This window comes from Melospiza georgiana, chromosome 3, assembly GCF_028018845.1.
Source record: "Melospiza georgiana isolate bMelGeo1 chromosome 3, bMelGeo1.pri, whole genome shotgun sequence".
Taxonomy (NCBI): Eukaryota; Metazoa; Chordata; class Aves; order Passeriformes; family Passerellidae; genus Melospiza; species Melospiza georgiana.
The window spans coordinates 92,309,671-92,326,028 of record NC_080432.1 but is presented as its reverse complement, the minus strand read 5'-3'; the positions used below and the strand labels follow the sequence as shown (position 1 = coordinate 92,326,028).

Here is a 16,358-nt window from a genome sequence, read left to right as displayed (position 1 = left end):
CCCAGCAGAAGATGGTTAATTCTATATTTTTCTTCTCCACCCTCCCCCAGCCTTACAGTGACTATTAGAAAAGAGATACTGGATTTAGATGGACACTTGATCTGATTGTGTGGCCTTTTTATACTCTTACTTTTTATTTTTAATCTAGAGCCATGAATGGTAACACATATTAATGTCAGTACCTGTAATCTTATACTGGTGTAGATAAAGGGATGTATTTCCAGATGTCAGTGGAGCTGTACATTATGTGTAGTTAACTTGGTCTTTAGTTTTGCTTCAATTTTATGTTGCTTTCTTGTGTGATAGATGTAAAAGATCCATATGCTTGATCCTGACAGTACATCTCTGCAGGAAGCAAATCACAATATGTGGAGCCCATACATTTCTGAGGTGTTGTGTGTGACTGGGTCTGGGCAGTGTCACACATTCTGTGCAGGAGTGTGCTTCAGTAGTAAATAATGAGCAGAGAGGTAGGAGATGTGCTGTTCCAGGCTCTGCAATGGTCTTGTTAATGGCTTGTAATGAAAACACCTGCTTCCTTCACTCCCTGGTGTGTCTCCCTTCAACCATTTTTCCTTAACCATGTCCACTGAAATAGCAGCTCTCCAGGACAGAGTTGGGTGTGTTTGTGTGCATAGCCTGGCCATTGGTCTTGGGCACACAGAGCCCCTGTTACCTGTTTCTCATCTGATAATGATGAGAAGCCTCAGAGGCATCACCTTGCATTAGTTGGGAGTATAAAATTTTCTGGTTTCTTGCTTCCCCCACTCTTGTTCAAATAAGTTACTGTCTGCTGTCTGTCTTGCATTAAAATAACTTTCATTTTTTAGGCCACAAAAAATTAAATGGTCTAAGGAGTGTAAATTGCTTATGTTGTCATATTAACTTTGTGAAGCTACTGGACTCTGATCTTAATTTCTGTTGTGTGTGCTGGGATTCAAGGGTAAGCACTGGTTACATCCTTCCAGCATATCTGAAACAGCTCCTAACGTGACTTTCTGTAGAAATTGAAGTTGTAGCTTTTTTTGTTTGTTTTTTTTAATAGGACAGATTGATTTAGCTATGAAGGAATGGGCTGTGCTGGCTAGTTTTGGGGTCAGTGTCTTCAATGTTTAATATTAATTGCACATAATATGAAGAACATATCTGACTCTTCAGCTCTCTCTAGGTCTTCATTAAGGTGGATTCTGTCACTGAGCAAATCAGCTGGGTGATTTTCTTCTGTCATAGGACTGAGAACTAAGGGAAAACCTGGCTCAGGAGTGTGTGCTAGTTAAGATGCTTTAGCTAAATTAATCTAGCTAAAGCATCTTAGCTGAGATTTAGTCAAGGGCCCCTCAGCTAAAGAGCTTTAGCTAGATCAGTCTAGCTAAAGTTCTTTGGCTAAATTGCTCCATTTAGCCTTATACTCCTGGCTTTTTTGCTATGTCTTTACCCTGCCAGGGAATCCAGAGGCCAGCCCAAGTTTAGAAAATGAATGCAGAAATGCTCCTTGAGTAAAGAAAAGACAGGTCTAGGTGTACATGCACATTTAGCCAGTGGCTTATCTCCTACACAGTGCATTTACCCATTAGCCTGTTCATCAGGTGGAAATTCCTGATTAACCTTTTGATTTCTTTTTTTCCCTCAATGTGATGTTTAGATTTTTGAAACCATTTTGTAGATACATGGGAAATTTCCCTAGAAGATTTTATTCCTCTGGGAATGAGATCTATTTTAATTTCCTTGCCTTCTAAAGAACAAGAAATACCTGTAATTACTGCATTTTGAAGTTAGCCATTATATCACTGTTGTACTGATGTGAAGCTTTTCCCTTTTGACCTAAAAGGTGGTTGTGGTTCAGACTGTCATTTGTCTGAGAGGGAGTGTCTGGAAAAATTGCTGTGCTGCAGTGCCAGGCTGGCAGCTCCCAGGGATGAGAGAGCCTCAGGCTGTGTCTGCCTTGGGCAGGCCACAGCTTTATTTCTATTAGAATTTATACTAGACAATTTATGCTAGAATGCAAATGAATGCTTCTAGAGGAACATAAAAATAATGCTGCCTCCATCCTGCCCCATCCACATTCCCTCTTTTCTCTGCATGGTGCTCAGCTCTAGCACAATGGCACAGTAAGAGACTGTTGGGCAGTTCTGTCCTCAGCAGAGCATTTTGCTGGTGGAGAAAATGAGAGTTGTAAATGAGGAGTCTTGTTCCTTTTCATCTGTCTGCTCCATGGCTGACCTAACTAGAGACTGGGACCAGGCACTGGGGGAACTCCAGTATGATGATGAGGCCATCTTTTCCTCGTGCCATGTGGAACTTCTGTCCCTAACAGCACTGCATTAACAGCCATCTCTGACCTAAATGGCACTCACCCCTCTGCTCTGACACTTTGGGGTAGAAACGGGAGATTTTTGTTCCCTGTGGCTGGGAAAAGGGTGGACTCATGGTGAAAAGCTCTACACTCTGCCTCCAGCCCTTGAGCCTCTTCACTTGTTGGGTTGTTCTGCATGGAAATGCTGTGTTGGCAACTTTATTGTTGGTCTGCAACAGAGAATGAGGAGGCTGAAAAGAAATGCAGCAGCAGACTGGCTTGCACTGGAAAAGGTGTGAGATGAAGAAAACCAGAGTGAAACAATTTTGATATCACTTTGCTCAGAACATAGCTAGGACTGAGTCCCACTGCCATACTGGAATATTGCCTCTCCTTACTAAACTCTACCTTTGAAAGAGCTGCCAAAAGACTCTGTGGCTGGCAGTCCTCAGAGCACTGCTGGGAGGCAGAGTATATTTTGGTGGGTTCTTACACTGCTGAAATGGGTTTAACAAATTAAGAAGGAACATACTGGCAGGTGGCTCAGGCCTCCCTCTGATAATGCTGCTGCTGTTACATTTGCACAGATTTTTATCACCCCGTCTTCTGAACAAAATCATGCTCACTGCAGTGATGTAGAGCTCTGAAGACAGAGGGTGACTCTTCTGTAGGTTTGGGTGAGCCAAAATGGAGAATTTCGTAGGGAAACATGGCCTGTGTTATTGGCACAGTGGTTCCAAAAAGCTTTGGGTGGTGCCAGATTCAGCCTGAAGCATAAGCACCCAGCATAAAAGGTATAGCTGAACTCTAACCTATGAAAAACAGCAGTTCTGAAACTTTCTTTAAAAAACTCCAAGTCTACTCTATTTTGTGCTGTATTATTTACCTTCAGGGTTGTTTTGTTTTTCATTTCAGTCCAAAACTAAACCCAAGAGAGTAAAAGCAATTTACAACTGTGTAGCAGATAACCCAGATGAGCTGACTTTTGCAGAGGGAGATATTATTGTAGTTGATGGTGAAGAAGATCAGGAGTGGTGGGTGAGTATTTTGCAATTTTTGTCAACACACTTTGAAAGCAAGAAATTAAATCTTAGAGGTTGGTACTCACTTCGGAAGATCCCCTGCTGGGTTTCCAAATAATGAGAATAGTTTCATCTCATGGAAACTGGAGATGAAATTTCAAAAGTCAAACTTCAGACAAGCATTTAGCTCTTCTCATTCACAGAAAAAGAAAAAAAAAGAAATCTGATTAGTAGAGCTCACAATACACTGGGGACATGGTCTCCATGATCCAGAAAATTTTTGGCAGAGTTCCAGCAAGTTAAGAATCTGCTATTGCAGGTGCTATGTAGTGGGTTTCTGTCCTGGTTTGGGACAAACTTGGAAGGGAACTTCCAAAGGGGTGTTCCCTAGAGGGCAGAATTCAGTGGCCCTTCCCCCCACCTGTTTGGGAGCTAAACCTCCTTCAAGAAAAGTGGAAAAAACTGTTTATTTAACAAGCAAAGTACTCACGGACATGAAAAAATGAATAATATTAAACAATGGAACCTGTCATTGTTCTGAAGAGATGGCAAATTCAGGGTCCTTTTTGTGGAGTGTGACTCTGTTCACTCAGTCTCTCATCAGTCCCTCCTGCACTGTAAATGCAGCATCCCAGGCCCCGGTGGGCCACAGGCAGGAGCTCCCCGTGTTTTTACGGGTTTTTGGTCCGAAGCAGGGCTGAACAGTTCCAAGAAAAAGAAAAGCCACAGTCCAGGGAACTTGTCTTCCTCAGCTAGCTAAAAACTAACTACAAGCAAAGGAGAGCTCTGTCCCACTCACTGTCTGTGCTGCAAACAGCAAGCACTGAGAGAGAGAGAGCTGAAGCTCTTATCTCTGTGTTTTGAATACAGTCTCCTTTGACATTCCACCAATTCTTCTTCTGCCTCCCTTAGCATTCAGATCTAGTTGTAAAGGTGCAGAACTTATTTCTGGGCTAAACAGATGGATGGGGGTACAAATACAATACAGCATCCTAAAGTCACCCCAGGACAGCATCAGAGAGCTTTGTATTGTCCTCAGTCTTCAGATGACTAGGACTGGGACTAGGACTGAGTCTATTTGAGCTGGGAAACCATCTCAAGTTTTTAGATTCCAGAGTCTTGCTGGCTCAAGCAAAATCTTGGAAATTATTGTGCATGAAAACACTTGCCTTAATCTGTTAGCTAGTGAAGAACAGAGCTTCAGATTGCATCTAAATTGACAATAATGCTGTATAAATAGAAATAGTTTAATCTAAAACCTGAAACTGTTGAATTCATCCTTTTGCCTCACAGTGATGGTTAGAAGAGCAACACAACAGAGGCCAAACGTGGGCTGCCAGGCATTACAGATTGCACTGGAATTATGCAGCAGTGGTACTGCAGTAAGATGATATATATTCAAAGAACTGGATAAAACTTGCATTTAACAAAAACCCAACATACAGCTGAAAAATAAGCACTCTGTAGGACTGAATTTTCCTATTGGCAGAAGAAAACTAGTACTACTGCAGAAAAGATTTGGTGGGAGGCTTATGCTACAGGCAGGAAGGTCACTGGTATTCATTTTGGTGATACTGAAATGTCATTACAAGATTTAACTTGAAAAATATCTGGTCTTTTTCAGATTGGTCATATTGATGGAGATCCCAGTCGGAAAGGAGCTTTCCCTGTATCATTTGTGCACTTTATTGTTGACTAAATTGCTACTGATAAGTGGAGACATTTCTCATTTCCAGCAGTCACAGAAATAAGTTTTGTTGTATTTCATTTCACCTACCTATCCGCAGCCACCTTGCCAGAGCACTGCCCAAGTCCTAGGTACTGTAGCTTACTTTTTTATTGCCATTGTTCTGGTTTGGGGACTTTTAAACTTTTTTCTACGTGAAAATTTCTCATAAGCAGTTTACACTTTTAAATAAAAACAATTCTTCCTGTATTTTTCAAGGTGAACTGAAAAGCTTTAACAATCAAAATCCACGTGTCTGAATATCACAACATTATGAATGTTCTTATCGATCAATTCACTGTAATTTTAATCTCCCTTTTGTAACATGACAGTACAACAGTTCAGTGTTGCTTCCCCAGTTAAAGAAATTGTGTGTGCATCTACCAGGGCAGTGAACTTATCTAGTTCTTGACACCATTTGAAGTGCTGGAACCAAAACATGCAAGCTGCTCTGTAGTTCTGAAATGGACTCATTTCGTAGCTTGCCATACTGGCTGTCATCAAGGATGCCAACAGTTGCAGAAGAAATTGTTTTAGTTATGTGTCTTTGGCCAGATGAAAGTGAAAAAGTACTTCAGTTTACCACAGGAGAAACTTCTTTCTTTCAGAATGGATGTAGATATTTGCTTAAAGTTATCTGAAATCTGTGTTAGTCGTTGAACTTTCTAGTTCTAATTTTGTGAGCTTGAGACTGTTTTGTTTTTCTATGCTGCATGTGTGTAGAACCTGTTTTTTGAATGTTCTTTATGTATGTTACATCCATTTTGGTCATTTAATGTGACTACTGCTGGTTAACTAAACTATGGCAATATTAATGAGTTACTACATTAACTCAAGGATTTGAAAACTGCACTTCCTGAAATGTACTTAACTAAGATGATGGATTGCAGAACATTTCTTACACTTGTCTCATTATAGCATTAAGACTTTTTTTTAAAATTCTTGAATTTTCTTTAAATCATCCAGCAATGTGTTCACAGAGAGAACATATTTGGTGGAACATGTAGGTAATTATCCTTGGTCAATAAGATGCCTGACACCTCACGAGTTCACTACGTTTTGTTCTGGTTTATGAAATTTGCGTGCCACTACCTTGCAAACAATGATAGTTTGCCAACTCACTCTGTATTTATATAGAATACCCACATATATGGTAGCTACACTGTTGTTAAACTTGTTTTGCTGATTTGTGAACAAAAGCTAGGCCATGGATAGTTCCCAGGTGGTTGATGGAATTTAAAACACCAATACAGATCTGACATCATTTTGATGTTTGTGTATTGTGAAATTGTACCAGGTTTTGTTTATGCTACAGGAAACAACTGAGGCATAGGATACAGAAAATCAATGTCTAGGTCACATTGGCTTTGATCACGTTACGTGAACATTGTATCTCTAGATTTATCAAGAGAGCTTTGAATTTCTGGTAAATGGTGCTTAAATTGGCCATTTCACATTGGAAGGAATGGAAAACAGGCCACCACCACATCTGTGCTTATTTGGATGAGAACCACGTTGCAGAAATGCTGGAAGAGCAACACTGATCTCAGCCTGTATCACCCTTCCTGAATGGTACCGTTGGTTGATGCCTCGGGCGCGTGGGTACAGCCACGTAGATGTGTAACTCTCACTTCCTAGATGCTGTTGCTGCAGTATAAATGGGGAACAAACTGGAATGTTTCAAGATATTTTTATTGCAAGTTGAAGCAAATTAGTCTGTATTTTCAAAGTTCCCAGTAAAATGATAGAGTAATAGTTTAGCACTACGGTTTTATTCACTTACTGATGCGTTCAGTTTGCAACACTATTTTGTATGTTTCTATCCCTGATAGAGTCTAGAGAGTAAATGGGCATATTATTTTGCACAGATCTCCTAATGTACAGTATTTTTAACACAGAATCTTATAGTGTATGTAACAATTCGTAACATTAAAAAATGATACAAATTTCCCTTGAGTTCTGCTAGAAGAGGAATAGAGTAAAATGTCACAACTTTGTTCATCGGTCACTTAAAGACCAGGAAACTTATAGACTACAATTTAATAGCACTAACAGTGCAGACAGGTAAAATCCCAAGGACCAATAAAGAGCAGCTAAGCAAAATTTATCCCTTGATTTTCTGAGTTTCTCAAAAGGTTTTCTCCTCTGGCAGAGAAAAATGAAATTCTAGAGGCTGTAGATATCTATTTATAATATAAAATTAAGAATTTTAAGTCCAAAATGTTGGCATATTTCATACAACTTTTCAAATCTGATTCAAAAAATCTGTTAATAGACAGACTATTAGGTTGCTGTGTTAACTGTTTAAAAAGGAGCAAGTGACACTTAAAATGCAGCTTAGAATGCTATGAGATGTATAATATTCAATTCAGTTGTTTTTATTTTGTTTAGTTGCAGAGCAACTGTATATATTGTATAACCTAAAATCAACTCTTATTTTCAATGTCCTGGATGCAGTGATTTATAATTAGAGCATGATTAATAAATTTTACTCTTGTTAACCAGTCAAATGTCTGGAAAAATAAAACTACTTTTAAAATCACTTTTTCTGCTTCTCTTCTGTTCCTTTGTATTGCTTATGCAATATTGTTCTTTTTAATGTATAAAAATGACAAATACAAGCAAGTATCACTTGAGGAAAAAATGTATTTCTTATGAACTTTAGTTGAACAGAAAAACTGTAGATGGCACACCTGAGATTAAATTAGAGGGGTAAAGCACCAAATAATTCCATCTTACCATTTTGCTTTTCTTCTAGTACCTGGGTTAAGCAGAATCAAAGTCTATATATTAACAAATTATTTCTCAGACAACGAGGTAGAAGCAAATGTCAGTTTTATTTTACATTTCTGCAATATTGACATTAACATACAAAACATGATTTAGGAAAAAGAGAAATTGTGTTAAATATAAAATTCTGTAACGTCCTGGACACTGAAGATGGACTCTTCAAGTCATGTTTGGGGAATGCCAAGTACCATGTGCAAGGTTGTGAGGGTCTCCTTTGCACAGTAAGTCTCTGCTAGGACAGTGTGTGGCTCCAAGCTGTCCCTGGTGTCACGAGGAGCCCGGTGCCTCCCGCACCAACGCCGCTGCCAAAGGAAATCAGGACTTCTCCGACATCAAAACTGAGTCAAAGGCTGTAGACAACATTTTGCAAATGGCTTGTGCTTGTTCCTAAAAAACCCAAACACTCACATTAACACCTTCTGAAGAACTTCTAAACTTCTCAAAACTCATTTAAAGCAGAGTGTGTCCTTCATTTTGTTCTGTGAGATCCAGAAAACAATGCTGTGCATAGCACAGCACCAACATTCAGAACCTCATTTTTTGTGTTCCCCCAGCGCTGCCAGCCAAGAGTCAGTGTCATCAGAGCATCCTGACACTGACAGTGAATTCTCCTACTCAGAAGGAGGGATCACCTCCCTTGCTTACAAATACGGTTGCATGCTCTATTACCAGAATTGTTACCGCATCCCTTCCTCCTCCACATCTTCAAAGATTTTTGTTTTGTTTGGAAATAGAAGTGGAGATTGTCCATAGGTGCTGCCATAGCACCCTTTAGACTGGACAGAGCTTTCTCAGGTGAGTACAGTCACTGGCAATTTTAGGGAATGTAGGTGTTTTCCTCAAAACTGATCTAACGTAGGAGCAGGGCTGTTTTCCCCTCCTCAGCCAGCACAAATTTATACCTTTTTTTTAAATTAAGCAATCCTCCTTCTGCCAAAAAGTCTTCACAAGGGCCTTCGGTTTTAGAATCTCCCTTTACTGGAATCAGAATGCCAATACCTAATTTAAACACTGAAAGCATAAACTCTTACCAAACTACTGCACTGATATACCCAGAGGCTGCATTCTTCAGAGGCTGCATCTGTTGTCTTCAAAGCCAGTAAACTTTTTCCTGCTCCCAGACCATCGTCATAGCACACCATCCTTACAATCAAATAGAGAGCATGCCTATGTAACACATCCTGAAAGCACATGGCAAATAAAAGTTACTCTGGAACAGCAAGAGATATGTCAGTTTTCCATGTTTTATTCTTATTTACAAAAGAATACTTCAGATTTATTTAAAGGAGAAAAGTTTTCCTTGGGAAATTTATTTGTTTTTTTACTTGACAGTTTAGTCAAGATTTTAAAAAGTGGTGGTTAAGCACAAGTTTAGCTTTAACTTTTGCTTCTACTTTAGAAGTGCATTCCCATGTGGACTATGAAGATAAGCTGACAGAGTTGTTCAGCCGGGAGTAGAGAAAGTTCCTGGGGAGACTTTGGGCACCTCCCAATACCTGAAGGGGTTCTGCAAGAGAGCAGGAAAGGGACTTCCTACAGGGGTATGCAGTGACTAAAAGCAGATTTGAATCACTTTAAACTGAAAGAGCATGTTTATAGTAAGTTACTGAATTTAAGGTAAGAAATTCTTTACAGTGGGAGTGCTGAGGCCCTGGAACACATTGCTCAGAGAAGGTGTGGCTGTCCAATCCCTGCAAGGGTTCAAGGTCAGGTTAGAGGGGGCTCTGAGCAACCTGGTCTAGCAGGTGTCCCTGCCCATGGCAGGGGAGGTGGAACTAGAGGATCTTTCAGATCCCTTCCAACTCAGCCCCTCCCATGATTCTATGGAGACATTCCTGGCCATAATCTGGAAGTGCACATTCACTTTCTAACTCAGCCTCTGTGACAGGTGGGACACTCTGTCCTTCTGGCACAGAGGTAACTTTAAACAACTTCTTACTTTCCCAGTATTTTTCCCCTGTCCAGTCTTGGGAAGGATACACACAAGAAACTGTTCCCAGAAAAGAGCACAGACAAGGCCAGTTGCTTTGGGGGGCAGTAGCCATGTGGCTTAGCCAGGCTATTGGTGACCTAAACCACAGGATGTGTCCTGACTCTTCCACGAATCTCATCTGGGAGAAATCTACTCTCCATCAGAGCTGCAGGATTTCCACCATAGTCCCAATACTTCTGATTTTGGCCATTCCAGAGAGGGATTGGTAGAAGACATTCAGTACAAGGTCTCTGCAGCTGCACCCTACACAAGCCTTTCTTCTCCAGCCATCCTGCCCTCTGATCATACTCATCTGGTCTATTCCAGTCATACCATCTCCAGGGTCTTAGGAATTCTAGACAGCTTTGTTTCTGTGTTCATGGCATCAAACAGCTGTCTCTGTCAGCTGAAGGGTCTAAAGCAATGCCCACTTTGATACAGAAGCTGTAAAAAGGGGCAGTGAGCTTGCTGCCTACCTTGGAACCCTGGAGGGAGAGACCTCCACCAGAGCCCTAAGGTCACCTTGCTAAAAAACATCTCCATCCTGAAGCTCCTCAGCTCATTGCTGTCACCATCAGCAATCTCCCACCATGCTCAGGGCAGCTGGAGCCTGCCTGGAGCTTCCTGCATCCACCCTCCCATCTCTGTAAGAAAGATGCCAGGACTGCTCACCAAATTCCTACTAACTCTCAAGGGTTGCTTGCTTGGCACTTGCTACAGTACTAATGTGTATGTAGATTATCACTCAAAGAGGGATGATAGAATTCTTTTGAGTACAGCCTCCTTGTAAATTAATTTCTTCCCATCCTTTCAGTATCTTGGAACTCTGTGAATAGAATTTGGTGAACTAACACACTGAAGGACAAATGAAATGCCTACAGTGACACAGATACAAAAAGCCAGAATTTGAGGAACAATGCAAGGCAACAAATTGTCAGTGCAAGCTAGCTTAACCACAAAAGGCTTTATCTGCTTGTGCAAGCTTGCAATTTGAAGACAGAAAAGCGATGGATGAAAGTCTTAAATTAGCTATTTGATCTTTATCAAAGCACAAAGGAATTTAAATAATAGTGTAACCTATGTTCTCAATGAGAATTAAGAATTTAGGAGAGCAAAAACAGAATTCAAAAGAATTCAAAGTCTGAGTAACAAGTACTACCCTTCCTCCCAGGCACTAGAAACAAGTGTTTGATTTTCTGAAGGGACCAAAGGAAACTTTTTGGCTCTCTTCAGAGCATTCAACCATTAAGCAATGCTATTCTCCATGCTCATACTTGAGGCTTTCATGAACAGGCATCACTGGGTTGTTGATGGGTCAAGGCTTCCTAAGGCCAAGTATTTATGGCATCTGGGGCTCTGAGGGCAACCAGAAGGAAACCACATGGCTGCAACACAAAGCTACACAAAGGCAACTGGAGGGCCCTGGGGAAGAGACCGGATTTTTATTTTTATTTTTAGCAAAGAAGCTACTTGAAGTGCACTAAAGGAAAAGAAACTACATGTAGGAAATGATGCAAACAAAAAGTAGGCTTGATCAATAAAGTTTGATCATGAGGTTTTAATGCTGGAGTGAACTCTAACTCTTGGATTAGGAGTGCAGGATGGAACTTAAAAGAGCTGGCAACTTGGGTATTCTTAGAAAAACCCCATCCTTTGTTTTTCCCTCTACACAGAAACACCTAGAGGAACTGCCTTGCTAACTTGGGCTGAGGAACCTATGGTCTTGGCCACCACAATCACACTACTTTACCCCTAGAAATAATGATGCCCAAAGAGTGTTACTGAAGACTTGCTTGCCTTTTGTGTGGTGCTCTATCTCAAAAGGAACAGCTTTTTGTCATAAATCCAGGAAAACACAGCCTGTGGAGATATGACATGAAGCAGTGCTGCTGGGAGAGCTTGTTTGTTTTGCTTTTGCTTAAAGCCAGAAATGACATTTTGGTCACACAGATCATGTACCAGAGAAATAAATGAAAGCACTTATCAACTCTCATCAGAAAGACAAGTTGGGTGAAGCACTTACATACTGATCAGATGTGGAAACTTTAATGCCATACTTGGAAACTCCCATAATAAACTCCTCTTCACCTGGAACAAAAGGTAACTTTCCATCTTGCTTTGGAGGGAAACAAACAAAATCCTTTAGTGCAGACAGAAGAACATGAACAAGGAAGATACATAACAGAAAACTTATTTATGTGTACTTGGGTCCACTGGGTCAGCACCAGCACAAACCCTGCTCAGATCCTGCTCTGTGGGACTGCCCAGGTCTCTTAAGGTTATGTGAAATACCTTCAGGGGAGACTGGCCATTAGGAGGCATTTCTTTACTGAGAGGGTGACCAGACACTTGAACAGGCTTTCTAGAAAGGTGGTTGATGCCCCAAACCTGTCAAGTGTTTAAGAGGCACTTAGACAATGCCCTTTACAGCACATTTCACTTTTGTCAGCCCCAAAGTGGTCAGGCAAGTTTGGACTGGTGGTCACCATGGGTCCCTTCCAGCAGGAACACTCTATTCCATTCTGCTCTATTCTACTCTAAATATCACATGGTTCCAGAAAGGAATTTGTCATCTCAGGGGAGAGTTTGGCCCTGTGGTCAAATCATGTTGGCTGAAAAATCATGCATGGCCTATCATGCTGCACTGACCCAAGGTGATCCATGTTCCACTGGCAGCACTTTCACTGTCTGGCTGCAAAAACAATTTTAGCAAATATTCAGAAATGACAAGTTGCTGCACAATAAACAGATATTCTGTGCTTTTAAATATATATAATCAGCCACCTAATGAGAACAACCAGTTATGACTTTCAACCCAAATATTATTCAGGTTCTTTGGTCACAGGTTCATGAGTGATGAAACTTGCAGAAACTTGACATCCTGCTCTATGGGAAAACTTTTACAATACTAAAGAATCTGGGGAGATATTCCTTTCTGGTTACTAATCCTAATCAATCTGGAGGCAATGTAACAACTTTCAGCTGGGACTTGATCAATAAGGACTCATGAAAAGGGCCTTGGTTCTCTGGGTGCACCTTCTCCAGTCACCTAAAATTACAGAACTGTGATGGCTTTTGAGATTCATAGGTTAATAGTTAAGTATGCCACTTTCTTCAAGTAAGTCTAAAATTTACAGATGTCAAACCACAGGATAAATAAAAAAACCCCACACCTAAGTTTAAGATGCTTTGACTTCGTTGGTATTGCCTTTTGTAACCCACTTACCTGTGCAACATCTATGTAATTTATCAAGTCCAGTGGCCCTTCAAGGCTTTTGCTCTCATTGTATTTCAATTTTTCAATGGCACCAACATATTTAACTCTGAATTCTGCACATGTATCAGAATTACTATTGCTTTGTCCTGCAACAAAGTAAAACAAAGCCATTCTGAAGACTTCCAGAACTGCAATGCTATTCTAATTGCTGTTGGCAGGGCTAACATAATAAATTCCCTAATTCTGCAGACTTTCATCAAACACTTGTCACAGTATATTAACTCCTCTTTAATGAACTGTACTGGATTGATTTAGAGCAGACCCTTGGTAAAGGCAACAGTTTTATATGCATACATGATATTGGTATAAACAGCACTGTTTACACCAATTCAAATTTGGAGTTAACAACCTTGAATCCGAAAACATTAAAAAGCTGGTTCTACTTTTTGAGGTCTATTTGTTTCAAATTAATTGTTTGGTCCAACAGTGATACACTGGTGACTAAAACCAAGTAGAATCAAATCTTATTTCCATTATTTTGGTGCAAATGTAAACTTAGAAAAGCAGAAAACAGCAATCCAAAAAGCTGTACAAGATTTGTGCTGGTAAGAGACTGTTAGCACAGCTAAGTTTTTCTTCCTCAGATACTTTACTTTGAAAACAGTGAATCCTAGATGAATTGTAAATAATAGAAGCCTAGGGCTGCGCCTGCAACAGTCACAAAGCTACCTAACAGATTCACTCATATTACTGAAAATACCTATCTTAAGCTTTTCCATTTTCTGCTGTCTTATATAAAGACAGAAAGTTAATCCTGTTCCATCCATACCTGCTCAAGCTCTGATTACATACCTGAACTTTTTGTGGAGTCTGTATCGAGGCTGGCCACAGTACTAGACCTGGAAAGTCCCCCAAGACTGGAATCTACAGACTAAAAAAAATCATGATCAGAAAGTTACTGAGATTCTGTTAACAACTCAGTTCTAGATGTCCTGCCTCAAGTATTAAAAAAAAAAAAAAAAAGAAAAAACAAAAAAACTACAGTTTATGTTCTATTTATTTCAGCAGCACTGGAAAATGGGGAAGAAAAAACAGTACCACCTGTTTCTTTCCTGAAGTTATCTTTCTGCCTCAGTGCAGATTAGACTGATAAAAGTTCATCAGGAACCTTTGAGAAGTCCACAGATATTTTGAAATAAGGAGGAAATGACAGAAGAAGAGAAAATGAACCTTAAGGTTAAGCCCAGAGAAAAAGGAAAAATAAACCTTAGGGTTATGACCAAATTTTTCTGGTACTGTAATTTTACCTGAAGAAATTGGCAACTACGTGCTTGTCACCAATACTTAAGACAGCAGTGCAGGGGAAAACAAACAGCACCTTGGAAAACCCAGAATATTCAAGTGATCATTCTAAAACCGATCAGACAAAATGAATACATTATTCAAAATTAAGAATACTTTTAGAGATACTGAGAAACCAAGAAGTACTGAAGAATAAACTCATTCGTGGTACCTAGCAGCAGGCACTGTCCTTAAAGGAAAAAAATAGAACAAATGTAGTAATTTTTTCTTCAAACCTTTCTATGTATTGTGAGAAAATCTTGTGTTTGTGCAACTCAGTGTGGAAGTGACTGAGTATTCATCTCAGAATACATGGGCTTTATGACTGATAGGTATTTTTAACTCTCATGACACAATCTGAGGAATGGAAGTAGAAAGTTCTCTTTGTGGAACATGAAATTTTATGGGAATCACATCCTACCATCAGTGCAAGTGAACCACTGAACTGTTAACTTGGAGCAAACCCAAGTGCTCCACGAAGAGAATAAACACCACATCCAGCTTACCTTGCTTTTAGTGCTGATTTCACTGCTTTGTGAGCTGCTGCTGCTGTGTCGCTTCTTTCCTTTTCTAAACATCTTTTCATAATTGGATCAAAGAAGATCTTCTAAGTAGAAAAAGTTAAAATTAAAGCCTGTCATATCAAGGGAAGGAGGTCCAGGCAAATACCAGTGACTGTGTCCAAAGTGGACCAAAACTGGAAATTTGCTCAGGACTCTGTGAATGGAGGTAGGAATTTTACTCTAGTGCTCTTCATGCGTGACTGGGGAAAGTTCCTCAAGCTCTCTGCTAAAACTTCCCTATTCTTCTGAATTGCCAAAAAAGGCTACTACTTGGTTTACAGAGTGTTGCAAAGGTCAGTTGCTAATGCATAGATAGAGTTAGAAACAAGGCAAAATTTAAAATTTATTCCCACCTAAACATTAGGTGATTTTTAGTCGTGAGTACTATCTAAGTGCCCTATAAAGTGCACAGAACGCATTCCCTGCTCCTATTACAGTGTTTCCACTAAAACAAAACAAAGAGCAAAATCTATCCCCCCCCCCCATCCGACTAAACACCTCCCTACAACAACAAAAAAAACCACAAAAAACCAACCCCAACCTATTTCCTACTGACTGGAATACTCCTAGGAGCAGCCACTACCACTTCACATATTCCTGAAAATGAAGCAAAATGCGTGGTACATTTACTGCACTAGAACGGAGCTCCTGGGAGTTCTGAGAGGATTCCAGAACCCTATTTCCTATGTGCCTGCCCTACCAACACCTTGCTTCACTTCAACTTTGGCTGGCCAGTGTCAAGCAAAGGATGCTGGCTCCCTGTCTCTCTGAAACCCTATTTCTCAGCTTCAGAGACGAATTACTGTCATTACAAAACTTCAGAAACTTTGAGCAGGCGGAAGAAAGAGGACAATGTATGATGACAACCTACGGAAGATGGCTCACACTGCAGAAAATAATGAAAGAAGCCCAAGGCGGAGCTTGGATGCGCGATGCCGGGATGGGTCACAGTCCCTCGGCCGCTGCTGAGCAAACACTGGGTGCCCGGCGGACTGAGAGCCACTCAGGGCAAGCAGCGGTGTGGGAGCAGGGCGGTGTCCCGCACACCCCGAGCCCCGGTTTCCAGCGCGGATGTGCCGGCGGCTCCGCACAGCCCTGCGGCCGCTCCAGAGGCGCCTCTGCCGCTCCGCAGCGGCCTCCGAGGCCCTCAGCGGCTCCCGGGCGGTCCGGGTGCATCCACAGGCCCGCAGCAGCTCCCGGGCTTTCCGCGGAGCATCCCTGTCCCAGCGGGAGCAGGGGGCGGCCCGGGAAGCCGGGCAGGGCAGCACCGCATCCCGCCTTCGCTTCTCTCCCCGTTCCTCCCTCCGTCCCCGGCCGATAAACCGAAAAGGGACAGAGCGATGCGGCCGCTGCTCACCGGGCGCGCCGGGCCCCGCTGGCTCCTGCTGGCTCCCGCTGCCGATCCCGATCCCGTTCCCGATCCCGCTGCCGTTC

General features: G+C 41.3%; 2 protein-coding genes across 5 annotated transcripts in view; one reads left to right on the top strand and one right to left on the bottom strand.

Annotated features, from left to right (window-relative positions):
- ASAP2 (ArfGAP with SH3 domain, ankyrin repeat and PH domain 2) overlaps window positions 1-7,583 on the top strand; it is an 84,344-nt gene extending 76,761 nt beyond the window's left edge. For all 3 annotated transcript variants that reach the window (XM_058020169.1, XM_058020168.1, XM_058020167.1), the window contains 2 exons: window positions 3,209-3,331; window positions 4,940-7,583. In XM_058020169.1, coding sequence (XP_057876152.1) covers window positions 3,209-3,331; window positions 4,940-5,014 — 198 coding nt within the window. In that variant the 3' untranslated portion in view covers window positions 5,015-7,583. The remainder of the gene's footprint in view (window positions 1-3,208; window positions 3,332-4,939) is intronic.
- Window positions 7,584-7,859: 276 nt separating this feature from the next.
- On the bottom strand, window positions 7,860-16,355 carry ITGB1BP1 (integrin subunit beta 1 binding protein 1). Of its 2 annotated transcripts, none has more exons than XM_058019754.1 (7): window positions 16,282-16,355; window positions 14,868-14,968; window positions 13,873-13,951; window positions 13,030-13,166; window positions 11,827-11,919; window positions 8,863-9,012; window positions 7,860-8,218 (listed from the first exon to the last, which is right to left on the bottom strand). In XM_058019754.1, exons 2-7 carry the CDS (start codon window positions 14,937-14,939, stop codon window positions 8,147-8,149), a joined length of 603 nt encoding a protein of 200 aa, XP_057875737.1. In that variant the 5' UTR covers window positions 14,940-14,968; window positions 16,282-16,355; the 3' UTR covers window positions 7,860-8,146. The 2 variants fall into 2 exon arrangements, with proteins under 2 accessions (XP_057875737.1, XP_057875736.1); XM_058019753.1 differs by having other exon boundaries at window positions 14,868-14,965; window positions 16,282-16,349.
- Between the last annotated feature and the right edge of the window lie 3 nt (window positions 16,356-16,358).